General features: G+C 50.0%; 1 protein-coding gene across 1 annotated transcript in view; it reads left to right on the top strand.

Moving 5' to 3' along the window:
* The window catches only part of TMEM59 (transmembrane protein 59), a 144,951-nt gene that overhangs the window by 13,700 nt on the left and 104,089 nt on the right, over window positions 1-27,162 (top strand). The window contains exon 2 of the mRNA XM_086952517.1: window positions 10,355-10,460. Within this exon, the coding sequence (XP_086808643.1) occupies window positions 10,355-10,460 (106 nt within the window). The remainder of the gene's footprint in view (window positions 1-10,354; window positions 10,461-27,162) is intronic.

Genomic DNA, 27,162 nt, shown 5'->3' with positions numbered 1-27,162 from the left:
TCCCATTAATCAGTACTTTAGAAGTGGGTGACTGGTACAAAGCTATCAGGGAATTAGTGAAGCATGCCCCCAAATTTAGATGACCCAAAAGAGCCTTTAAAAAGGGCCAGTTAACTTGATCAAAAGCCTTGGCGGCATCAAGTGCTATTACCCCCAAGGGGAGTTTATAAGCCGATGCCATATCAATTGCACCTATTAGTGAGAAAGTGAGCTCTTTTAGAAATCTACCCTTAAGAAACCCCTTTTGATCATTCTGTACAAGTTTTGAAATAACCACACTTAACCTATCCGCCATAATTTTTGCGTATAGCTTATAATCTCAATTTAATAGTGATATTGGCCTATATACTCTCCCTAAAAAACAGTTACTTCAGAGCCACTCGCTTTACAGTAACAAGCATTTGCAATGCAATAGGTCTCGCATTATGAAAGTTTGAGCTATTGGTATTGTAAATGACACATTTTTTATTTATGTGTTGGTTTTGAAAATAGCTAAATTAATAGCTTTGTTATTTACAATGCCAATAGTTTTAACTTTCGCAAACGTGACACCTATAGCATTTGTAATGCAATATGTGTTGTATTTACATGACTTAGATGTATTAATATTACAAATAACAATGGCTTTTATGTTTTTTTTAATAATTAATACTTAAATAAAAGTTATTGTAATTTATAATGCAATAGCTTAAACTTTTGTAAATAACTTTTGGGAAGATTATGTTCAGTGTATTTTATTGTGATGAAAATCCAAGAACAGAAATGAAATATTAACATCTTTTTGTGACATTTTTAGTAAAGCTTGAAACATTGGGAGAACATATTAGAACCAGTTGTTGAATGGTTGCACAGAGTGATGCTGTGGCCTTCAGTGGTGCTGAGTGATGCTGTGGCCTTCAGTGGTGCTGAGTGGTGCTGTGGCGTTGGGTGGTGCTGTGGCGTTGGGTGGTGCTGTGGCGTTGGGTGGTGCTGTGGCGTTGGGTGGTGCTGTGGCGTTGGGTGGTGCTGCGGCGTTGGGTGGTGCTGCGGCGTTGGGTGGTGCTGCGGCGTTGGGTGGTGCTGCGGCGTTGGGTGGTGCTGCGGCGTTGGGGGGTGCTGCGGCGTTGGGGGGTGCTGCGGCGTTGGGGGGTGCTGCGGCGTTGGGGGGTGCTGCGGCGTTGAGGGGTGCTGCGGCGTTGAGGGGTGCTGTGGGATGCTGTGGCGTTGGGTGATGCTGTGGCGTTGGGTGATGCTGTGGCGTTGTCGCGCTGAGTGGTGGTGTCGCGCTGAGTGGTGGTGTCGCGCTGAGTGGTGGTGTCGCGCTGAGTGGTGGTGTCGCGCTGAGTGGTGGTGTCGCGCTGAGTGGTGGTGTCGCGCTGAGTGGTGGTGTCGCGCTGAGTGGTGCTGTGGCGCTGAGTGGTACTGAGTGATGCTGTGGCGTTGAGTGGTGCAATGCAGTAGGTCTCGCAACTATGCGGGTTTGAGCAATTGCATTGTAAATGACAATGCCTTTTATTTATGTTTTTGTTTGTAAAACATAAATAAAAGGCATTGGCATTTACAATGGCAATAGCTTAAACTTGTGTAAATGTGAGACCTATTGCTTTGCAAATGCTTGTTTGAAGAAGGTAATGCCTTGTGTGGCCGTATTGTAGGAGTGCTAACAGCTGTGGGGACTATGGGCAGTCACTGGAAGCACGAGGGGAGGAGAACCTGGCAGGGAAGGGTGGTTTAAATTTACAGATGTAGCAGTGCGGCGAGGTATTTATTTAAAATAGAAAGTGACTAGGAGCCCACAATTGAAAACCCGATATGTGGGTCGAGCAGCCTGGGAGCTGGAAGGAGGAATGGATATAGGGTGGGAAAAAGATCACAAAAAATGAGGAGCAGAACGGGGGTGCTGGTAGGAGAAGCCTCAGGTGAACTGATGGGGAGATAGCCCACGGGTAGGGATTTGAGAGGTGAACAGTCAGAAAATACATGGTCTCCTAATTAATGCTAAAAGAATAAATGGCAATGCCTTTTATTTACTTGCAGGTTTTTAAAACCTTGGCATCTTTGGTACATACGCATGTGCTTCATTGGCAAAAACGTATAAGAATTAAATTATTCTGAAAGTATGAGGGGAGAACATCCTCGCGCCTGCCCTCAGCTACAGTCACACTTTGATGCCGGGGAGAAGACTGCGATCAAGACCGAGGTACAAGAGGTTCTTGTTATAGGAAAACAAAGGAATGCTGGACTGAGGTCGATTCATTTATAGAAGTTTAAGACGTGTAGGCCCCGGTTATGGAAGGCTGTGTTATTTCCATGACACGTGCAATACCTCTAGTTATGGTAGACATCGAATAACGACAATGTGTGCAGTAAGAACCCCACTTCCCACAGTTACCCCAGTAAACATCGGCAGGCCAGGCCTTCGGAACCTTAGCAGGGAAGAACATAACCTGCAAATGTAAGCCCTGCGGTTTTTGGTGCGGAAAGCACTGTACTATGCATGTTATGCCTCATTTTGGGTTACAAAAGTATTTGGCGCTATTTGTTGCACCTGATAAATTCATATTTCTGTATCAAGGCGAGAGATATGGCGGCCGCCTCTGTGGCGACTGGAATCGGTCGATAGCAGCAGATAGCGGACAGAAGCGGGGCCTCGACGTGCAAGCGAGCCCTCCAGAACTGCAAGGGCTCAGTGCCTCGAAAGTGCCGGCCTCTGGGCGCAGCTCTGAAGCGACAGTGACACAACAGCCTCAGGACATGCATGCGTGTGACACAACCCGCGTGCCGTGGTGCCCGCTGAAAACACAAGCGCTCAGTGCCTATAACACAACCGTTGATCTCACAGTCCGTGCAAGGCTGACTCAGCCTTTCATCCTTCCGGGACCAGTAAAGCGATCACCATTAAAACTGGGAGACATAAACAGCCGAACATTGAAACGGCAGACTGATGCGCTAGGAAGTTATTAATGCGCTTTGTACCTGTTCTCCCACCCGGACCTCCATGCAGACCCTCCACAGCGACACCCTGGGCACGGGCGCGTGGAGGGCGACTGCGGCTGGCACTATCTCAGCGAGCACTTCTACCCTGAGCACGCGCTCACCAGCAGCTGCCGCCACTGATGATAGGGGCTTAGTGTGGCCCGCCCTCTCTCCCCCAGAGATGCATTGCTTATGGAACCCCCCTCGCGCCCCAGAGTGACGTTTGCCGGGGTACCAGATTCGCCCCCCACCTCGCGGCTGAAGGGACAGGTCAGTGAAGTGTCATGTGATCGACCCTTCCGCAGTTCACTTCCCGTGGCTATGCTACGTTTGTCTCAGCCACAAAACCGTAACCAGAACCGTCGCGCTTCACTTTCACCGAAGAGTAGTTACTGAAGTTTTACCCATTGTGCTTCTGGAAAGTTACGGGACTGAATACCCGGAGCGTGCTTGCAGTGAAGGGGTTTGGATGGGGACGTGAGGGGGTGAACAGGAGTAGAGTGTGTACGCCTAACGATAAAATGTGACGCAAGTGGAGTACACCTACAATTAACATTATTACATTAAACAAATATTAGCTGAGATAGTGCCTTGAAACTCATTCAATGCGCTCCAGTCTCCACCTCCTCCACCCACCCCAGCTCGCAACAACACAAGCTGTTTGAATACAGTTCGTTTCCGCCTGGACTCCGGACACCTACCCCACAGGTATTCCCCCGAGCGTTTCTCCTCAGAAGGAAGGTGTCTCTTCCTGTGGGTTCTCTTCCCTCGTCTCTGTGTCCTATTGTTCGCTGAGCCACTACTGCTCTGAGGGGAGCATTATCGCTGCCCTATTACTTGATGCTGCTTACTATAATATTTATCACGAATCTCTCATCTGGCGCCGACCTCGCCTTTGGGCAACAGAGCGCTTCATTTGTAGCAGCACCTATGCAAACTACTATACTAAAGGTACCCCCTGCCCATACTCTTAGCGCTTGCACAGCCCTTCCTGGACTTGGGCTTTGGAAGTGAAGCTGGCGTGATGCTAACTGGTGGAGTTAGGGTACGTACGATACTGAGTTCACTCGACTACACTTTCACTGCAGTCCGTCCAGAGCTCGCGCCGCCGGCCTGCGACCAGGAAGTCGGGCGGGACAACCGGAAACAGGAAGTAGGAGGGCGGGAGCCTACCCCGCCTCCCACGGAAGAGCCGCGGCTGTTTGGAGCACCGGAGCAGGCAGGAGCCTACCCTGCGCCCCGGTGCCGAAGGAGGGAGGAAGAGTCCTGCTGCCGGGCCCTGCAGCTGCCGATAAAAGGAGCCGCCGCCCCGGCACCAAGGAAGCCGGTGAGTGTGGCTTCGCCTTGTTGATGATCTGCGAGGGCGGGGCATGTGTGTGTGCGCGTGCGGCGGTGGCGGACTGTGTATGTGTGTGAGCGTGCGTGCGTATGTGTGTGTGTGTATGTGTCTTGGAGTCTGTGCGTGTGACTGTGGGGGGAGAGGGTGTGTATGTGAGCGAGTGTCTGTCTGCTGTTTGTGTATATGCGCGTGCATGTGCACGGTGCGGGACGGAACGTGTGCGTTCGCGCACCCAAATCTGCCTTCAAAAGCTCGTAACAGTTTCTTGTCCTCATTCCCCCGTGTCAGATAACTATAAGTCTCCAACCCTGGACGCATCCTTCGGATGCGAATTCCAGGGCGAGACCTAAAAAAGGTTGCAGTATTACAAGCACATATGCACTCAGTACTTTGTTGTAATGGCATGAAGATTGATGGGTACCTGTGAAGTGAAAGCTGTGTGTTTAGAGTTTCAGCTTGCTGAATTGCAAAACACATGCACTTAGGAAGGCGGAGCCAATGTGCTCCACATGACAACCAGTGCATGCCAGATTGGCCAGATGTGTTGCAGAATTGAACTCGTGGATGATTCATGGTGGTACAAATTGGAGTAGAAGAACGCACCTAAGAAAAGTCCAGCCCTGGAACATGGTGTCTCTGATTGCATGGAACCGTCTATTAATATTACTTATACAATCAGAAGCTATATACACAATGCTCCCTCCCCCCATCACAATTCATTGAAAGAACACTTTCTTTTTAAGCTGAAGGTCACAGACTAGCAGTCAGGCACTACTAGAGGCATGCTCGTCCCTCATAGATTAACAGCTAAATCAATAGGTCTGATATATGTATGTTGTGTGTATGTGTGTGTGTGTGTGTGTGTGAGGTAGCAAAATTTAGTAGGTGTAAGAATAGTTGTTTGAGTGTAAGGATGGATTACTTAGTGCAAGGTGGATGAGTGATTGAGTACAAGGATGGATACCTGAGTGGTTTCACGGAAGTAAGCATGAGGGCCCTTTAAGTTATAAGCAAGACCTCTTTGTGCGGTTGCACCTACTATTGTGGTAATACCAAATATAGTACGTTTAGAGAAACAATCAATACACCCTTGCTAATATAAGTACTGTCTCGTTTGGATGTGCCATATCAATAAGTTATATCTGTGGTTTTGTAGTCTTGCGGCACCTAGTAACAGTCCATGGTATTGCAGGTTAATTCTGTTAATTCTTGGGACACATGGTATTGTCAAAGGTAATAGACCTGGCAGTAATGTGATTCAGTATGAAAACCGTATTTATGCATCCCTTTGTTTGCATACTTTAGCACATTAAAGCCAGACCCGCAGGTTTTGACAATGCTTGTTGTAAATTTGCTGTTGGTACCTTGAATTGAACTCCTGCACCTTGGTGCAAGCTTGTTTCAGTTTATATGGTGGGTTTTGTGATAACAAGTTTTAGTACTATTTTTGTACAAATCACAGCCGCATTTGCTTATACCAAGTCCTATGACTCACAAAGGGCTAACAATCAAAAAACTAGGCAAGGGGCAGACATATATCCAGATAATTACTCTGTATCCTTATATCTGACCTCTTTGCATTGTGGATTGTGGACTTGTGCAAGTAGAAAAATGCCATAGTAAATCTAAAGGCAACAGAGAATAGAACCCTTCGCTTTTGGTTCACATTGGCTATAGGGTCAAATGAAAGAGAAAATTGACACCTGGAACATAAATGGTGTAGAAGTGTTAACAGCTGTACCTAAGCCCAAAAAGGTGTAAGCACCATCTGTTTTCTTTTTGTTAGGTTGAGCCTGTCAATGCGCTTGCGCATTGAGCTTGCGAGAGATATTGGGGCTTAACCAGAGCTTAACCATCGGCGGCGATTTGATGCTGTGCCTGTGAAAAAAGCGCGTGCACAATGCACATCAAAGCCACCAGCCTCTCTCCCACTAGCTTCCCCCAGCGTGCACTCTGCCTCAGGCATTTCCCCTCTCCTAATATATTCACTGCCCACGGCCGGCCGGCCGTACTTTCACGGCCACCAGGCCGTGTCTCGCGTTTTTCCTCCCCCCCTATTTAAGATCGCACATATAATCCTTTATTGTTGAGTTACAATAAGATTTTTGCCACATAGACCTTCTTTTTATTGTTACATCTACTTCCTGCTCGTTATATCTCGATGTTTTTTCTTAACACACCCCCATCACGTGACACACACAGCCGCTTCACTACCATCATATGTTGAGGGCTGTGTCAGTATCACATGATCGCGACGTCACACACAGCCCCTTTAACGCGGGACCATTTTGTATTTAAACCCCGGTGTCAACATCCCCTGTTTCACTGCATCCAGGAAAACTACATTTACAGAGAATAAGAAGGAGATATCACCGCCAGCCTAAGACGCACAGTAGGTACGTTCCACCATATGGCATGCGCTTAGATGTTTGATCGCTCTGCACGCTCTGCGAGTAGCCACCCGCACCATTTCACACAGTGCAGCATATCGAGCACGCTATTTTCCGTATAGCATACCATAGATCTTTGTAATTAACATAAAAATCCCCCAACAGAGCATTGCTTGCATACGGAGCATACGGAACCATTCTGAGAATGCTTTATTATTAAACGTTTATCACGCATATTATGTGATATTTCCCTACACATAACCATGGCTCAACAAACGGCACGTTTGTGCTGCTGACCATGTCTTATGAGTCCACCCTATGCGTGATATCTATCACTAGTTTATTTTATCGGAGCATCGCGGTATACCTTTTTAAACTGATCCATACCTCCTCCTCCCCATCTGCATACAAGACTCATCTGCTTTGGTCCCTAAAACAAAGTAATTCCTTCTGTGCAGTTTCAAAGCTGCAAATTCAGCCAGTCAAAATAACTCCTTTTGACAGTCATAAACCTTCCTTTTAAACAATAAAAAGTCACCCCTAAATAGTCCTCATTGCCCATAAGGCCGGTATTTAAAAGTAGGGCAAATGCAAATTTAATGTTTAGCATGTCCATGCAGTGAAAAGTCCTTTAAAATATATTTTTACTGTAGCAGGGTTGGCTGTTCCATTGGAAAGTATTTAGGTACAATAAATGTCATCTACAGCTAGGAACCAGCTACACATTTGATTTTTTGTCTATTTGAAAAATGTATTACCAGCCCAATTTACAGGTGAAGGCAGGTTTGTAAAAAATATTTTGGAAGGATTCCTTTTAGAAAGGTCTCTTTGCCTGATGGAAGTCCCTGAAAGCTAAATCTGCATTTTGGTCCCTCACTTTTGCCAGCCAATAATTAGCATTTGAATAGGCGTGAATGAAGTTTGACCTTGCTTCCTGGAGCAATCAATAGACTGGCCTGAATGGGCAAAGATGACCCATCTGAACATAACTTAATATGCAGGGTGGGGTTATTATATCCCCTTTGACACTAAAGAGTCACTACAGGTCTGCTGTATTGTTTGACACTTAGGGGCACACTTCAGAGGCCTCCTCTGTCACTGGCAAATGTTAGCTGACACTTGGACATGGTCCTTGCTCCCAACGCCACCAGACAGGCCACAATCCTAGTGGGCACCTTTTTTGACATTAGTGTGTCAAAAAGCCTGTTTGACAGGTCTGCTGAGTTTACATATACTATTTGGGCAACACTTCAAAAAAGGGAAGCAGGATGCCAAAACAGCTTGTGTATATCTACTGTCTAGTTGCTGAAAACTCAGCTTTCGTTCTACCAGACGTCTGTCTTTGAGTCAGGTCCTGCCCTGTAACCACGACAACATCACATTTGGTTTTAGTATTAGATGTCAGAGGGCATTGGGATTACCATAGTACACTCCCCACAAACCCACCCTAACCCTCAGAGCCCAAGTTTAGTGTTGCCGAGGAATTCAGCCATCTTGAAAATGCCCAAAGTGGGTAGGGTTAGACTGTTAACCTTTACACCATTGGTTAGGTCTTTCCAGGAATCATTTCCACCACCATCCCATGCCAGGCATAAATGTTGCATCTTGGAACACTTTCTGGACCTGAGGAAGACCAGAAGAGGACTGCAACTGCTGTCTGCAACCTGAGAAGAGCCCCAGAGGACAGGACCTGCTCTTTTTCTTGTACACAGCACAAAGACATGGACTCAAAGGGTCATAAGCATGACCTCCTGTTCGGTGGCAACTGGATCATGACTGGACTCTGAGACTCATGGGATGGCAGGCAAAGTAACACCTACGAGGTCATGGGGGGGCTTTAGAAGGGTATTCCTATGTTGAATTGGGGCTTACAGGACTAAAGTCAGAAGGTGAAATCTTTTGCCCAGGATGAGCCAGATAGCTTTATCAGACCTGCCGTCCATCGTGGTCCGTGTCCAATTCTGTCTAGATCCGTTGCCAATTGACTGTTGACTATCAATATGCACTTGACTTCCTGGCGCTATTGCTACTTATAGTCGAACAAATCACATCTCTACTTCCTGTTATTGGATGTTTGTCATTTTATTTATTACATTTTACTCTAATATTTCTAATTTAGGGACTTTTATTGTTTTGCATTTCAACTCTTACTGTTTTTGTACTGCATAAATACTTCACGAATACCCTTTAAGTTAAGGCTATCTGCTCTCTGCCATAGCTACAACAGGGGTGAGCTTAGGTTTATTAAGGCTTGTAGGGGTTCACCCTGACAAGGATTGTGATTATTACTTGAAGTGGGTACTTGCCACCCTCAACTAATAACCCAGCTTCTTAAACATCCCATAGGTTCTTGCACAGGGATGCAAGCATGATGGATAACATGGACTTTGACTATAGCACCATTAGTATACAACATTCATTCATTCCATCAGTACAGTGTGCTAAACTGTCCTCAATGTAACCATTTTGGAGCAATCAATAGTATTCACCCATCCAATTCCAGGACCCAAAGAAAAGGTCTTGCAATTGTTTAGTCTTATGACCAGATAGTATCACTTCAGGCTTGCTTCCAGTTGCATAAAATCTTTTTGTTCAATTACTATTTTAATAATTTTAAAGGAGCTCTGGAATGTGTAACATACATAAGGAAGCCAATGTGGTTGGCTTTTGTGTAGGCCTATTCAGACAACCAACACAGATGCATAGATTTCAACATGCTCCTCATTGCACAGGATTATGCAGTGATGTATTTTTCTCTCTCAAAGCATTTCAGCTTGTGCCCAGATTAATTTAAAAGATATTTTGTAGATTGTTACTGGAGAATCTCCATTTGACCATTCTAAATAAGTTATGTATTCTCATCTCCATGAGTTTAGCTGCCTTGGTGATCCTGATCACGTTGCCCGAAGAGCTACATGGTGATACATATAAAATTGTTCCATAGGATGACAAATGAAGTTATGTAAATGTCTGGACAGTTTGTTTCAGTGTAGTTTATTATCACATATGTTTATTCTGTCCCGTCGATGACCTTTTACAAATAATCCATTTGAAGGCTGACACGTAAACAGATTTGGCTACATTATCTTGTGACTGGTAATAATTGCTCCTCTATGCAGTGTGCAGTGTGTAGTGTGTGTGTAGTGTCTGTGTGTCTGTGTGTGTGTGTGTGTGTGTGTGTGTGTGCTCGCGCTCTCTCTTCCATAACACATTTTATGTAACTGTCTATGTACATTGAGTTTTGCCTGTTTTAATGAGTGTTTGGGCTTCGTGCTCTACGGTTGAAATCAAAAGCAAACATTTTTGTAATAAATGTTGTTTATACTTAAATTGATTAGACTTTTTCTCCACTCTATTTACTTTTTCTAGTTTTTTTCTGTATATCTAAAATATGTTATACTGATTATGTGTAATGTTTCTTGGATGAGTGAGGTTCTTTTGGAAGCATAGTATTGTATTATAATTATGTACACCTTTATGTACACATTTACATTGGTAAACAGCTCGCACACATTTCCTGCTTCACTACTGGCAGGCAGCAGTGGTCCACTTTATAGTTTCAAATTCCATAATCTTTATTGAGGGAGAGGGGGTCTTGTTATGATATATTGTGACTAGAGTGCCCAATTAGAAGTTTGCTAACTATATACTTTTTCTTTTGATTCTTCAGGCAGAAGAGTTGTATGCATGTCAAAGAGGCTGTCGTTTGTTTTCTATATGCCAGTTTGTGGCCGATGAAAACAACTTGAATCAAACCAAGCTTGAATGTGAATCTGGTAAGGTCATTTTCATGAGCTCAAAATGTAAGATTACTAGTCTACTTTTTGTTTATTTTATTGCAGATAATTATGGCTTCCAGTTTTCCTCTTTTACAAAGGCATACTTAGTGTACCCTCTATTCCCCTTTTCCCCTTATTGTTGGTGTGTGTGTGTGTGTGTGTGTGTGTGTGTGTGTGTGATTTCTTTTTTTAAATATGGATAAAAAGTCATATATTTTTCATTTTTTAAGGACTGTAAATGCGGTCAGGTCAACACCTATGCAGCATAGGAGGTTGCAAAGTTTTTATAAAAAGAGAAGATTTCCTTCTGTAGCTTAAACAGCTGCAAATGTACATGGGTTTCTACTACATGACTTCTGTTTTGATATGAGTGTATTGATCCTTCTTACATACCATTAAAACATCATGAATTCATGTATGAGTGTATAGTTATTGATTGATTTAAAGTGGAAATGTGCTAGTTGCAGATATATAGATAAAAATATATATATATACTGTAAGCTTACCATACTCTGTACCTTCCCGCGTACGAGCTGCATGCTGATTGGCTGCCACTGTCTGGCCCCCCAGGCCCAAAAAAAAATAATTTTCGGAAAATCGCGGGGGTACGCGCACCGTACGCGTACAGTGCGCGTACCCCGCGATTTTCTGAAGAAAAAAAATTATTGGGCCGGGGAGGTGGGGGGGGAGGGGCTTGTGGGACCCCCTGAGCAGGCCTAGGGGGTCAGCGTGCTTCTACCCTGCCCCCTTTGCGTGTTGTTCACCTTTGTTTCACTGCTTTCTTGTGCCTTGGTTCTACCGAGGCACAAGATGGCTGCCAATACTTCCTGGTTTGGAGTGTTGACAGACAGTGGCAGCCAATCAGCATGCCTTGCACAGAAAAGCCGCATGCTCATTGGCCTGCAACACTTCTAACCAGGAAGTGTTGGCATTCATCTTGTGCTAGGTAGACCGAGGCACAAAAGAAGCAGAAAAACAAACGTGTAGAATGCAAAAAGGGGGCAGGGTAGAAACACCCTGACCCGCTAGGGCTGCTCAGGTGGTCCCACAAGGATATTAACATATTTAAACGTTATCCGCTAATAGAATTAGCATTTAAAAAACCTTGCAAATGCACAGAAAAAAACATAGGTTTCAGGCCTTATATAGTTAGGAATTCGCATATAAAAAACCTTTGAAATTCACTGAAAAACCATAGGTTTCAGGCCTTATATAGTTAGAAATTAGCATTTAAAAAACCATTGAAATTGCTCCCATATAGTTAGTTGTACTAACTATATTTCGCGCACCCGCAATCCACTGCTGATGATGTCACATATTACATCATTCATGACATGGTCAGTGACGTGGTTGGGTAGGGTAAAAAATGTTTTGTCAGTGACATCATTAACATTTTGAGCTAAAAAAACACAGAACATGGCTAACTATAACTTCCACCGTCACCATGCAATACTTTTGACCTCACATATTACATCACTCGTGACCTGCTCTATGACATCATTCATGACATCACTGATGACATCTCAGAGGGTGCCACATATGGTGAAAGGTATGTCCTTTGCCACAAGTACAAGTGGGAGGCTCTTATTTACCCATACACATATATCCCATTCATACCACATATGTTCATACATCCTCAGAGCCTGCTCTCACTGACACGCAAGTCCTGTCATATTGTGCGCATCGTCGAAGTATTTTGTTCAAACATACAACCTTTTTTTAAATGGGAAAAATGTAAAGGTCCGAAAAAAAATTGCAAAAATGTTCATAACATTACATTTCTCTCACCTAAGTCTTTTCTCAACCTAGATGGCAAAGAATAAGTCTTGTACACCCTGAATTCCAACTTTAAGCTGTATATTTTGGTTGGGAGAAGTTGTACAGGGTTATCTGTTGTAAATCATCTAAACGGTTTCACATTATTGGAATCCATGAGTTATGCTCAGTACAGTACCTCTTGCTCAACGCAGTAAAATATTTCAAATTCAAAGGGTCCTCATTGGCACTGAAGCTCAATGAATGAGGTGTTTGTGATACTCAACACTGATAATTCAGCCTGTGGATCTTAGTACTGGGAGAGGAAGGAGCTCTGCATATTGTGATTGAGATGGATTTCTCTTTGTCCCATCCCATCGCTTTAAGTGCCATTTAAGTTGATTAAGTTGTATTAGTTCTCATTATTTGGAACAGTATTGCATGTTGCAGGCAATGATCTTTGTGCAGCGGTTAACTTCCCAGTGCGACCATGGCATAGAGGGCTATAGGTCAAGGTTGAGGTGCCTATTAGAGTGTTGTGTGTGTTTTTCAGTACTGTGCTAGGAAGGTAGCTCTGCAGCTGGTCAGGATTTAAGTAAACTGGCAGACCTGTTTGATTGTCTGCACTTTGCATGGCAGTACTGCAGCCCATGGATTCAAGTATATGTGTAGAAGGTCAGAATAGAGGAAAATCTATATGATTATTGGTTCCTGTCCTGAACTAACACTAAATGTAATGTACCTGCAGCATGTCAGTCGCCGTACACACTCCACCCTGTTTTTAGGAAGAGGTGCTGATTCTTTTGCCGCTTTTCGAAAACACCTAAAGGCCTGGCTTTTGTCCATATTAGGTCTGACTTCCCCAAGGGGGTCTGGGAATTCTGAAACACAGTGCCTTGATACCTGCGGTTTAGAGAGCTATATAAGTTTCTTTTTTCATTTCATCAAACTATTAGTATGATCCTCTCCTTGTCAGTGGGTAGTCAATCGGAGATTTATTTTTGCAGTTGAGTGACTTGTCTGCGTTTGGCAACTTTCATGATCCTAACAACTCGGCTTGTATCTAAACTCTAAATATAAACTGAAATGCCTCACCTAAGCATGAGCCAGAAATCCAAAGGTTGCCTAAACATACCCAAGTCAACTGTGATCCTAAGCTCCCATTTTATGCCTTAGCCCCCTAGTTTAACTTTACCCCCCCCCCCCAATCACATTTCCAGATGTCTCCAACCTGTCGATCGTGAGCTACCAGTAGCTCTCAGACACCTTCAGAGTAGCTCACAGCTTTGAGTTCATTATAAATAAGCATGGGGTCACATTTTCCTTTGAAAAATAAGGTAAGGTTGTGTTTATTTTACATTATTATATCCAGGCTGCAGACTGCAGGGCCTGATAATGAACAGTGCTGGTGTCAGATTTATGACCAAGGTCATAAATGAAGAACTGAAGCATTGAACTTTAAATAAATATCCTTATTAATTCACTATTGAGTGAGAACAAAATGATGCTTCTGTATGCTTTTAAATAGGAGAAGATTAAAATGAAGTTACCTTAATGATTAATTTAACTCTTCATTTAAATTTTCTCCCATTTCAAAGAGTCCCATTTACAAACAGCAGGCTTTTTTCACCCAGTGACCAGCAGACACTGTGCCATATTTATATAACTGACGAATAGTCTCTTTTTTTCAATGGGAAAAATACACGACCGGTGAACGAGGGGAGCTTATTGCCCCATCACCTTAGTGGTAAACATTGTCGACATGTTTCTGCATATCTGGCCAAAGGGGTCTGCTGCATTCATCAGGACAAGAAAAAATATTAAAGGGCTCCTATCTTACCACAAAAGTTGGTAGGATGGCACCACTGCGTAGGATGACCTACGTCATACTCTACCTAATGAAACCCTATTCAGGATACCTACACGCCCCATGGGAGGAGAGTGAGGGAGAGAGACCCCGGTAGTCACACTTTTATCAAGGTATGTCTCTCACTGTATCCTGTATGCGTCTGCTCTTCATCCCATAGAACGGTGATGGAGCAATAAGCTCCCCTCCTTCTGTGATTATACTGATTTTTAAACTCACTCACTATATGGGCCCCCACTTAGTTTTAGAAGTGCCTCCCTCTCTCCAGGTGCAGGCCCACTCTCCACCAAACCGAATTTTTGGAGAGCGAGTACTGCCGATGATGAAGCATGACGCCTGGTGGTGTGTGAGGACAGTCCTTCACTTTTTAGGTCTCGCTGCTCGGAGACTCATTTAGTAGCTGCTTTGGGAAGTGCTCCCAAAGCGGCAACCAGCTTGCTAGAATGAGCAACCAGCACATGCGCGTGCGCACGCATCCTTAGCATGTTTTAGCTCGTCATCGTGATCACTTTCGCTTTCACAGCGATCGTGATCGCCTTGACTTTCGTGGCCAATAGTTGTTTTCTCCTTTTTAGGTCTCGGCCTGCATACGCAGTCTCGCTGGCAGGAAAGTTTGTTTTTCAGTATGGGGGCGTGAACCCGCCCCTCTTCTCCATTGGCAGGCTTCCTAAACAGAGGCCAGCCATTGGAGGAGAGGGGCGTCCCTCCGTTCAAGCCCGGATTCAGGGGTGTGTTTTTTAGGTTCTTTCTCTCCTCTTCCCATTGGCTGGAATTTTACATTCCAGCCAATGGGAAGAGGAGAGAACAAAAACCACGCCCCCGAATCACAAAATGACGCTTCGTTTCTCCGTGGCATTTCCGCATGACCTCAGAGAAACATGGTGGTGTTTCCATGTCGTGGGAGCAGGTGAGTGATCATAGGACGGTCTGGTTGCCCCCAGTCTTCCCCCCCCTGCCATACTTCGGCTCTTTCTGGAGCTGCTCGGCTCTGCTCTCATACCCCCCCCCCTTCCCTCTGCCCGCAGCCCTCCTCCATCCCGCTCTCGCCTCCCCCCTTCCCTCTGCCATACTTTGGGACGAGTCCGCTACAGTGTTGATTGCCAAACTATAAGATCCGATCTCTGTGCAAACTTGGATTTTCCACCTAACTCTAAATCAGTGCCATGACTCCGTTCAAGGACAATCCCAGAACGTAAAGTGTGCCTAAATTCCTAAAGCACTTTGGGGCGCACACAAATATTAGCAGTCCACTTAAAATTACAATAAAACAACGGCCATAGGCTGGTGGCTTGATACTTTCCTGACTTTCGTCGTGATTGAAGGGCGGTCGCTTTATTGCTCCTTTGTCCGCTTATACTAGTGAAAATAATGGGATGCATGTAAATCAGTCAACACCCCGTTATCGTCGCCATCAAGGAAACGGATACTGAATGTCCGCCCCAGAAGTACCTCTTCCTATGAAGGAAAACGAGCGCAGCTCGCGGCCAGTGACCCGGAGGGTGGTATATGCCCAGAAACTGAACGAATATCTGTCATGAAAGAAGAGGGAGAGAAATTATCCCATCGCTGCCAGGGTTGTAGCACTCACTTTGCAGTCTGGCCCCCTGGGAGTTAAGCAGCCCCCTCCCCACCCCATCTGCTGCCCTTGCTATGGCTGAGTCCCTCACCATGCCAGCAGCCATGAGGACAATATCAGCTGAACTACACCTCTCCCATCTGCCACCACCAGACTTCAGTGGAAAGGCTGCCCCGCAGCCGGCGAGCAGTGTCTGTGGATTGGCTGCCCGGTCCCCCAGCCCCTGAACGACAAAGAATGGAGGGCGTGAAGACCGGGGGTATTAATCCTGCAGGAGGCACCGCCGTGGACCCGGGCTGCTTTCATCCTCTGCCTCAAGGCGCCGAGGACTCTCGCCGCTCCTGCCTCGCGGAGCCCCGGCCGGTGCAGCACACCGACCCCGGGAGGACCATGAAGCTCCATGCGGGCCCCGGCGGGCAGAGAGGAGGCCGAGGGTGAGTGAAAACTAACGGAAAACAAAAGCATTTCCTCCTCACCCGCTCTCAATGAGGAGACGGGACAAACATATTCATGCAGCGGCTGGGTGGGCGTGGGGAGGGCGGGTTGTTACGCACGTGCGCGCCTGAGCTCCAAGGTGGGGTCCAGGTCGTCTATGGGTAGTAAGCCGGGTGTGTGGTGTCGCGTCTCACACACATCGTCTCGCTGACAACCACAGGAGGAAACCGTAGGAGCGGCATCACTGCTGTCCTATTGCAAAAAAAATTCAAGAGTGTGTGTCCTATTCAACACAACGTCACTTGTTTAGAAAAATCAAAATAAAGCAAGTAAAAGTCAACTAATTCACACCACTTGTGTTTTTAGGTCTTGGCCCGTGTGTGTGGCTCTGTGTGTTCCCTGCTTGTGCCTCTGTGTGTCTGTGTGTGTGTGTGTGTGTGTGTGTGTGTGTGTGTGTGTGTGTGTGGCTCTGTCTTTGTGTGTGTGTGTGGCTCTGTCTTTGTGTGTGTGTGGCTCTGTCTGTGTAGCTCTGTCTGTGTAGCTCTGTCTGTGTAGCTCTGTCTGTGTAGCTCTGTCTGTGTAGCTCTGTCTGTGTAGCTCTGTCTGTGTAGCTCTGTCTGTGTAGCTCTGTCTGTGTAGCTCTGTCTGTGTAGCTCTGTCTGTCTGTGTAGCTCTGTCTGTCTGTGTGGCTCTGTCTGTCTGTGTGGCTCTGTCTGTCTGTGTGGCTCTGTCTGTCTGTGTGGCTCTGTCTGTCTGTGTAGCTCTGTCTGTCTGTGTGTGACTGTGTGTGTGGGGCTGTGTGTGTGGGGCTGTGTGTGTGGGGCTGTGTGTGTGTGACTGTGTGTGTGGGGCTGTGTGTGTGGGGCTGTGTGTGTGTGTGTGTTTGTGTGTTAGAAGGGGTAGTCCCAGAGGCCAGGTTATGTCTACCCGACTCCTCCGTGACCCGCCTCTCCCACCAATAATGCCGAGCCTTAACGAGAGATCCCCACAGGGGGAGACCCCAAGTATTGAATCGTACACACGAGGACCACACCACACTTATCGCAAACCCACGGTGTGGTGTCTGTTCATATCAATTTCTTTATAATAAGGTAAAAGAATTAGCACTCTTATGTACACACGATCAATGGATCGCCAAAGTCTCAAGGTTTCAGGGAAGGGGTAGCGGGACAGTCTTAGTCTCTTTGGCCAGTACGTAGCGTACCCTGCGCACAGCTCTCAATCCTCGAGCCGGGGGTTTACGGAAGATGGTAGTCGCACTGGAGGTCTTACTCACTTGAGGATGACTCGATTCGTGTTGGTAGCGTCGATAGTCCAGCCGGACTAGAGTCCTCCTCGAGCCGCGACGAAGTCAGCAGGGCTCGAGCCGGAGGTTAGTTCGTGAGGAGCCGCGACCACGTCAGCAGGGCTCAATGCAGATCTTCAGGGTTCAAGCTTGAGCCGCGACGAGATCAGCAGGGCTCCGATGTTTCAGTTCCGAGGATGAGCCGCGACAGCGTCAGCAGGGCTCGAAGAGTTACCAAGTTCAGTTCAGCCGCGATCAGATCAGCAGGGCTTCCTTGATCACTTTGAGGATCCCTCCGGGAATTCCCAGACGCCCAGCAGGTCTGGAGCCAGCACTCGGGGAGGCCAGAGGTGCAATCGAAACTGGCCCCCAGGGGAAGACCAGAGGTGTGACAGAAACCAGTCTCTCAGGGGAGGCCAGAGGTGCCATCAAAACTCCCTGTCTTCTCTCACTAGGGTAGCCCTCACCCTCCCAACGGGGGCTGGCGCGTCTGGAGCCTAAGCTGCGCTGGGGCTGGGGTCATGCTAGGCACACGGAGTCAGGGATCTCGGGAAGGGAAAATGGCTGCCGGTGGGCCTATGGGGCCTTGCGGGTTTGGGGCGCGCGGGCTGGGAAGGTGGCCGGGGACAGGCCGATGCGGGCCGTGGGCGTTTGGTCGGACATGGGCAGGGCAGCTAGGGGTTTCTAAGTAAGGAGCTGGGATAACGGGGAGCTGAGTAGCGGGGGGGGAACCACCCTACGAGGCCAGGTCCAACACGCCTCCTCCCCCCCAGTCTGAAAGGCCGTTTGGACCACAAACTCTTTGGAGTAGTCGGGGGCCTGTAACACAGGGGCAGTACACATGGCGTGTTTAAATGCTTCGAACGCCTCTCGGCAGGCGGGGGTCCAGCTAACTTTCTTCGGCTGGTTTTTGGAGGTCAACTCGGTGAGGGGCACTACGATGCTGCCATACCCCTTTATGAATCTTCGGTAGTACCCCGTGAGCCCTAGGAACGCCCGCACCTCCGTTTGGGTGGAGGGGGCCTCCCAGGCCACGATCGCATCGATCTTAGGTTGGAGGGGTGCTACGAGGCCGCTGCCGACCTGGTGCCCCAGGTAGACCACGGACCCCTGTCCGATTTGACATTTGCTGGCTTTGATGGTGAGACCCGCCCTCTGTAGGGCTAACAAGACCTCCCGGAGGTGGAGGAGATGTTCGGTCCAGTGGAAGCTGAATACCGCAATGCCGTCCAGATAGGCGGCACTGAATTCTTCCAACCCGGCCAGTACCTGGTTCACCAGTCTCTGGAAGGTTGCGGGGGCGTTTTTCATTCCGAAGGGCATCACCCGGAAATGGTAGTGACCATCCGGGGTGGAAAAGGCGGATCTCTCTCGGGCTCCTTCTGTCAGGGCGATCTGCCAGTATCCACTTGTCAGGTCCAAGGTGCTGAGGTATCGAGTAGACCCTAGGCGGTCAATGAGCTCGTCTGCTCTGGGAATGGGGTGAGCGTCTGTTCTGGTGACTGCGTTGAGCCCTCGATAGTCCACACAGAACCTCAGCTCAGGGACAGCGCCAGGGGCGGCGGCCTTGGGAACCAGCACCACGGGGCTGGCCCCTGGGCTGTCACAGGCTTCGACCACTCCCAGGGCTAGCATTTTGGAGACTTCGGCCTTGATGCAGGCTCGCACTCGGTTGGGGACGCGGTAGGCCCTGTGCCGTACCTGAGGGCTGTCCCTGATGTCCACATCGTGGACGCACCAACTGGTGACTCCGGGGACGAGGGAGAAAAGGTCAGAGAACTGTCCCAATAACTGGCGACAGTCCTCGTGCTGCTCGGGGGTAAGGGAGGGGGTGAGACTCACTCCATCTACGGAGCCGTCTTTTTCCTTCGCACACAAGAGATCGGGAAGAGGATCCGTCTCTTCTGCCCCATCGTCGGTGGCGAGGAGTAAACTCAACTCGGACCGCACGAAGTGGGGTTTCGGGCGGTTCACATGAAGAACCCGCAAGGGGTTCCTCGGGGACTGTACGTCAACGAGGTAGGTAACCTGACTCTTTCGTTCCACCACTTTGAAGGGACCTGTCCACTTGTCCTGCAGGGCACAGGGTTCCACAGGGGCCATCACCCAGACCTGTTGTCTGGGCTGAAACTCGACCAGAGTGGCATTCTGGTCATACCACCTTTTCATTTCTTCTTGACTGGCCTCGAGGTTTGCCTCGGCCAGCTCTCGGAACTTCCGAGTCTGGTTTCGAAGAGCCAGAATGTATCGAAACACATCTAGGGGGGGCTCCATGGAGGTCATCTCCCACCCTTCCTTGACCAGGCTGAGAGGTCCTCGGATGGGGTGCCCGTAGAGCAGCTCAAAGGGGCTAAACCCCAGGAAATTCTGGGGGACTTTGCGGTACGCGAACAGGAGGCAGGGGAGGAGGACGTCCCACTTGCGCCTCAGCGATTCCTCGAGACCCATGATCATCCCCTTTAGGGTGCGGTTGAACCGCTCGACCAGGCCGTTACCTTGGGGGTGGTACGGGGTGGTGAACTTGTACATCACCCCGCACTGTTGCCCGAGAAACTTCATATACCTCGAGATGAAGTTCGTTCCTCTGTCGCTCACTACTTCTCGCCGGAATCCCACCGGGAGAAGATCCCCATGAGGGCTGCCCCACTACAGGGGCCGTCACCGTTCGGAGGGGGATGGCCTCGGGATATCAGGTGGCGTGGTCCACCAGGACCAGAATGAACCGGTGTCCTAAGGATGTTTGGGGGTCAAGAGGCCCCACGATATCGATTCCCACCCGCTCAAAGGGGGTACTGACCACGGGGAAGGGTTGGAGGGCGGCCTTGCGCCTTCCTCCGCTCTTGCCGCTGGCCTGACACGTGGGGCAGGACTGGCAGTGGGCCTCCACATCAGCCCGCATGTGAGGCCAGTAGAAATGGGTGACCAAACAGTGGTACGGTTTGTCTTGACCCAAGTGTCCCACCAAGCGCACATCGTGGGCCAGGGTCAGTAGAAAGCCGCGGAAACGTAGGGGTGCCACAAGCACTCGGGCTGACCCTAGTTCGGCGGACTTTTGCTCGCTATATAACAGGCCATTTTCCCAATAAACGCGGTGGGAGCCGGACTGGTCACCAGCGGCCTGGGCGGCGGCCTGCTACCGCGGCCCCACTAGACAGGGACATGAGGTCGGCTCCAGGCAGAACTCCTCTCGAGAGGGCCCCCCCTCCTGGCGCCACTGGGCCAACTCAGGGAGATCGTCCGTGCTCGTGGCTGGCACACCAGCTTGGTCCAGGGGACCTGGGTTGGGGTCGCTGCTTTCGCCGGGAAGGAGGTCCAGGCCTTCTGTCTGCTCGCAGCCCTCCGTCTCGGCAGAGACGGGGCAAGAGTTCTCGGGTACCACCTCCTCGGAGGCGGACACCCGAGCCGTCCTGGATCGGGTGGTCACACAGGCCCACTCGGGTAGGCCCACCATCTCGAGGTGAGTCTTTCGCTCTACTTGCTTCCAGGGGGAGCTCTCCAGATCGTTCCCGAGGTGACCGTCCACGGGCATGTCGGTGCGGACTGCTACTCGTAACTCTCCGGAGACGCCCTCCCTCTCGAATGGGACCTGAGCTATTCTACAGGTGCGGATGGAGTTGTCAGCGGAGATCACTCTGCAGGAGGCATGGGGTACTATTTGGTCTGGAGTGACTAGGTGCTCCTTCACAGCAGTGATACTGGCCCCAGTATCTCGGAGAGCTCCTCTGCGGTGCCCGTTGACAGTCACCTGCTGTCGGTATTTCTCTGTGTTATCTGGCCGGAAGGTTCCGGGGAACATTTCTCTATCCCCCAGGGAGACTAAGGTCATGACTGCTGGTTCCCACCCCTCGGGGTCCTCTATCTCTTCTTCTGCTAGGGCTTCGTTGGCGAGGTGGCACGCAGGGGGACTTGCAGCAGGGGTTTTCTTGAGCAGGGGGCAGTTGGGGACATTGGCATAGTGCACTGTTTGATTACATCGGTAGTAGGCTGTGCTTATTCTGGGTCCTGGTCTAACGGGAGGGAATCTGGCCTTTGCGTCTGGCGGGGGGTCCCTGGCTGGTTCCTAGGGGGGCTGCTGGGAGGACCTGCCTGGGAACCCCTCTGTCTACTCTGATTCCCTGCGCCCCTCTGACGTGGAGATCCATGTTCATTGCGGCTATAGTCTCCCAAGGGACCTCGTGGGACTCAGGTGTTCACCCATCGATCAGCCTCGACAGCCAACTTCCGGCGGTCGGCCAACTTGCTATCCAGAAGGTGCTGCCTCAGTTCCACAAAGCAATTGTTGGACAGGTGCTCATAGGCGATGAGGTCTACAAGTCCTTCGAAGGTGGTCACCTTGCTGCCCTTGATCCACCCTTCCAAGGCCCGGCTGTAGAAATTCACATATTCTATCCATGTGGTGCCGGAGATCTTTTTTGCAGTCTCTAAATCTCTGCCGGTACATCTTCGGGGTGAGCCCATACCGAGCCATGAGGGCGTCCTTCATATGGGTGTAGGAGTTCATGACGGGGGATGGTAGATCCAGCAGGGTTTCTCTTCCCTCGCTGAGGAAGCGGCCACATAATCTGGCCCCCCAATCCTTCTCAGGTACTCGGTGGGCGGTCATGGCGACCTCGTACGCTTTGAACCACTGCTGGATGTGGTCATTTTTATAATCTTCTTTCACTGCATCCTTGGGGATGTGTACTTTTGGTTCGACCGGGGGACCAGGGTCTCTGTTCCCCCAGGGGTCGGGTTTCCTCGTTCCGGGCTTTAATTTCGAGTTCTTTCAAGCTGCGTTTGTGTTAGAGTTGGAGTTTCTTCCCTTCGTGCTCCCGCAGGAGCTTCTTATCTTCCAATTCTCCTTGCAGCCGTAATTGCTCTACGGCTAGTTTCTTTTCCAACAGCTTTATTTCTCCTTCGATTTTGAGTCGGGCCAGTTCTAGCTCGTGGTTTCGGTTACGCTCCCGGTCTGCCATTTCTTCTAACGACAGACCTCTTTCCGTGCTGGCATTCCGCAGTAGGGCGTTGGATCCCTCTTCTCTCAGGCCGTCAGTTTCGGTCGGTGGCTCCTCCTCCCCACCATTCCTGTCTGTCGTGGGGAGGGGGGCCCCGGCTTCTACCCAGGCCGTCAGGGCTTTCTGGAAGTCGTCTTTGGTGCTCAACCCAGTGGTAGCGATGTGGAAATCTTTACAGAATTGTTTTAATTCTTTGTGGGTATAGTCTTCCAGGTGTTCTTTCTGAAATGCGTTTTTTTCGCTGGTTTCGGTGATACTCATGGTTGTTCTTGTTCGGGTGGTGTGTCAGTCGCTTTACTGTACGATTCTTAGGCGTAGGTTCTTATCCCGTCGCTTGCCACTAATATTAGAAGGGGCAGTCCCAGAGGCCAGGTTATGTCTACCTGACTCCTTCGTGACCCACCTCTCCCACCAATAATGCCGAGCCTTAACGAGAGATCCCTACAAGGGGAGACCTCAAGTATTGAATCGTACACACGAGGACCACACCACACTTATGAACAGACACCACACCGTGGGTTTCCGATATAAATTTCTTTATAATCAGGTAAAAGAATTAGCACTCTTATGTACACACGATCAAGGGATCGCCAAAGTCTCAAGGTTTCAGGGAAGGGGTAGCGGGACAGTCTTAGTCTCTTTGGCCAGTACGTAGCGTACCCTGCGCACAGCTCTCAATCCTCGAGCCGGGGGGTTACGGAAGAGGGTAGTCTCATTGGAGGTCTTACTCACTTGAGGATGACTCTATTTGTGTTGGTAGTGTCGATAGTCCAGCCGGACTAGAGTCCTCCTCGAGCCGCGACGAAGTCAGCAGGGCTCGATCCGGAGGTTAGTTCGTGAGGAGCCGCAACCACGTCAGCAGGGCTCAGAATGTTCGATGCAGATCTTCAGGGTTCAAGCTTGCGCTGTGACGAGGTCAGCAGGGCTCCGATGTTTCAGTTCCGAGGATGAGCCGTGACAGCGTCGGCAGGGCTCGAAGAGTTACCAAGTTCAGTTCAGCCGCGATCAGATCAGCAGGGCTTCCTTGTCCAAGATACAACTGCCCGCTAGTTCAGGGGCGGGCCTAGATATAGTCCAGTGGCCCTTTGATGTCCGGACCCTCGCAGGTGGAGGTCCGAGGCTTTGGGGGCGGCCCGTGGGTGAGGTCCGGCGGTTGGTCCTTTGATCCCTTTGAGGATGCGTCTGGGAATTCCCAGACGCCCAGCAGGTCTAGAGCCAGCACTCGGGGAGGCCAGAGGTGCAATCGAAACTGGCCCCCAGGGGAAGACCAGAGGTGTGACAGAAACCAGTCTCTCAGGGGAGGCCAGAGATGCCATCGAAACTCCTTGTCTTCTCTCACTAGGGTAGCCCTCACCCTCCCAACGGGGGCTGGCGCGTCTGGAGCCTAAGCTGTGCTGGGGCTGGGGTCATGCTAGGCACACGGAGTCAGGGATCTTGGGAAGGGAAAATGGCTGCCGGTGGGCCTATGGGGCCTTGCGGGTTTGGGGCGCGCGGGCTGGGAAGGTCCGTGGGTGTTTGGTCGGACATGGGCAGGGCAGCTAGGGGTTTCTAAGTACGGAGCTGGGCTAACTGGGAGCTGAGTAGCGGGGGGAACCACGCCACGAGGCCAGGTCCAACAGTGTGGCTCTGTCTGTGTGTGGTGTCGCTCTGTCTGTGTGTGGCTCTGTCTGTCTGTGTAGCTCCTATCTGTGTAGCTCTGTCTGTGTGGCTCAGTCTGTGTCTGTGTGTGGCTCTGTGGCTCTGTCTGTGTGGCTCTGTCTGTCTGTGTGGCTCTGTCTGTCTGTGTGGCTCTGTCTGTCTGTGTGGCTCTGTCTGTCTGTGTGGCTCTGTCTGTCTGTGTGGCTCTGTGTGTGACTGTGTGTGTAGCTGTGTGTGTGGCTCTGTGTGTGTGTGGCTCTGTGTGTGTGTGGCTCTGTGTGTGTGTGGCTCTGTGTGTGGCTCTGTGTGTGCTCTGTGTGTGTGTGGCTCTGTGTGTGTGTGTGTGGCTCTGTGTGTGGCTCGGTCTGTGTGTGGCTCGGTCTGTGTGTGGCTCGGTCTGTGTGTGGCTCGGTCTGTGTGTGGCTCGGTCTGTGTGTGGCTCGGTCTGTGTGTGGCTCGGTCTGTGTGTGGCTCGGTCTGTGTGTGGCTCGGTCTGTGTGTGGCTCTGTCTGTGTGTGGCTCTGTCTGTGTCTCTGTCTGTGTGTGGCTCTGTCTGTGTGTGGCTCTGTCTGTGTGTGGCTCTGTCTGTGTGTGGCTCTGTCTGTGTGTGGCTCTGTCTGTGTGTGGCTCTGTGTGTGTGGCTCTGTGTGTGTGTGGCTCTGTGGGTGTCTGTGTGTGGCTCTGTCTGTGGCTCGTTGTGTGTGTGGCTCGTGTGTGTGGCTCTGTCTGTGGGTGTGTGTGGCTCTGTGTATGTGACTGTCTGAGTGTGGCGCTCACCTATTGCCATTGTAAATGTAAATGTGGGTGTACTTGTAAATCGCACTGTGACTCCAAGGAGTATCCTGGCGCTGAAGACCGCTGGGGAACCCGTCCTGGTTTGGTTTTCCCTGTGAGATGGTCCCTTTCTCGGTATCTCCAAGGTGAAACCCGGCGTCTGTGGGGGGGCGTTGTAGAGATGAGGCAAGCTTAATGCCCAGAGTTGCCGAGTGTGTTCCCTGGTTAGAGTAGGCACAGAGGCGAGAATTATCGAGTCCGTTTGACCCTGGTCCACGAACCTGCCGCATCGGGAATTGAACCCTGGTCCCGGGCCGTTCTCTGCTTACGGGTCTGCCGCCTCTAACCAGTGAGCCACACCACTCCACTATAATTCACTCCATTGTAAATGACAATACCATTTATTTCTTATTGATGCCAATAGCTCTAACTTTAACAAAGCCGAGACCATTGCGTTGTAATGCTTGTTAGTTTTATTTATACCAGTTTGCGTGTCGCCTCTTTCTTCCTTTGCCCATCCAACCTCCGTTTTTAGGTCTCGCCTGTCGATGCGCATGCCCATCGAGCTTGCGAGACTATGGGGGCTTATCCACTCTTGAACCAACTTGCAAGGAATCGTGGCGATTCCTTGCAGTGCCCGTGACTTTTAAGCTCAATGCGCATGCGCATTGAGCTTAAAAGCGCGTGCACATCAGTTCACTCCCTCCCCTTATCTCTCTTCACTCCGTCTTGTTTTACCCGCTCCGCCCCCTCCCCTGCCCGCCGTGTCGCATTTCTCCTCCCCCCTCCCCTTCTCTCTCTTCCCTCCGTCTTCTTTGTTTATTTTTTACCCGCTCCGCCCCCTCCCCTGCCCGCCGTGTCGCATTTCTCCTCCCCCCTCCCCTTCTCTCTCTTCCCTCCGTCTTCTTTGTTTATTTTTTACCCGCTCCGCCCCCTCCCCTGCCCGCCGTGTCGCATTTCTCCTCCCCCCTCCCCTTCTCTCTCTTCCCTCCGTCTTCTTTGTTTATTTTTTTACCCGCTCCGCCCCCTCCCCTGCCCGCCGTGTCGCATTTCTCCTCCCCCCTCCCCTTATCTGCCTTCCCTCCGTCTTTTTTTTTTTTTTTTTACCCGCTCCGCCCCATCCCCCAGCTCACATCTCCACACAGTGATTCCTCTCAGCGGGAACTCTCTTGCCAGAGCGTTCGGCGGCCTCCCGCCTAGTGTGCGCTCAGCTGTTGGGCCTCAGCGAACGTTCTACCCGCTGTCTTCCTTCTGGGACTGAGTTTTTACTCGTGCAGAGCGGTGTTCTGCACACAGCGGGAGCTCTGTTTTTCAGACTTCCCTTCCCATCCTATCCGCTAAATCACGGGACTTCCGCCTTTTTCCTCCTCTTGGTGCGGCCTTTGTTAGATAACAAAACCAAGCTTACCGTTATTCTCATTTTGGGATTATGACTCCTTCGGAGTCTCATGGAATGTTATACTAAATGTTTGCGAACTCACATCAATGCGCCCTATTACACCCTGCAGCCACAGGTCACCACTGATTTATGTTTTGAATTACCAATATACCATAATAAGAGACCAACACTCTCGTTTAAGGGGCTTACTTTATAATCACTCACCCTCAACCCCTCACCCTCACTCACCCTCACTCACCCTCAACCCCTCACCCTCACTCACCCTCAACCCCTCACCCTCACTCACCCTCACTCACCCTCACCACCCTCAACCCCTCACCCTCACTCACCCTCACCCTCACTCACCGTCACCCTCACTCACCCTCAACCCCTCACCCTCACCCACCCTCAACCCCTCACCCTCAACATCAACCCCTCACCCTCACTCACTCACCCTCTCTCACTCACCCTCAACCCCTCACCCTCAACCCCTCACCCTCAACCCCTCACCCTCACTCACCCTCACCCTCAACCCCTCACCCTCACCCTCACTCACCCTCAACCCCTCACCCTCACTCACCCTCAACCCCTCACCCTCACCTCACTCACCCTCACCTCACTCACCCTCACCTCACTCACCCTCACCCTCACTCACCCTCAACCCCTCACCCTCACTCACCCTCACTCACCCTCACCCTCACTCACCCTCAACCCCTCACCCTCACTCACCCTCAACCCCTCGCCCTCAACCCCTCGCCCTCACTCACCCTCAACCCCTCACCCTCAACCCCTCACCCTCAACCCCTCAACCTCAACCCCTCGCCCTCAACCCCTCACTCACCCTCACTCTCACTCATCCTCACTCACCCTCAACCCCTCACCCTCACTCACCCTCAACCCCTCACCCTAACTCACCCTCACCCTCAACCCCTCACCCTAACTCACCCTCACCCTCACTCACCCTCAACCCCTCACTCACCCTCACCCTCACTCACCC

This window comes from Lissotriton vulgaris, chromosome 1_1 (assembly GCF_964263255.1).
Source record: "Lissotriton vulgaris chromosome 1_1, aLisVul1.2, whole genome shotgun sequence".
In the NCBI taxonomy this organism is placed as follows: domain Eukaryota; kingdom Metazoa; phylum Chordata; class Amphibia; order Caudata; family Salamandridae; genus Lissotriton; species Lissotriton vulgaris.
The sequence above is the reverse complement of the archived record's forward strand: the minus strand, read 5'-3'. Positions and strand labels throughout refer to the sequence as shown.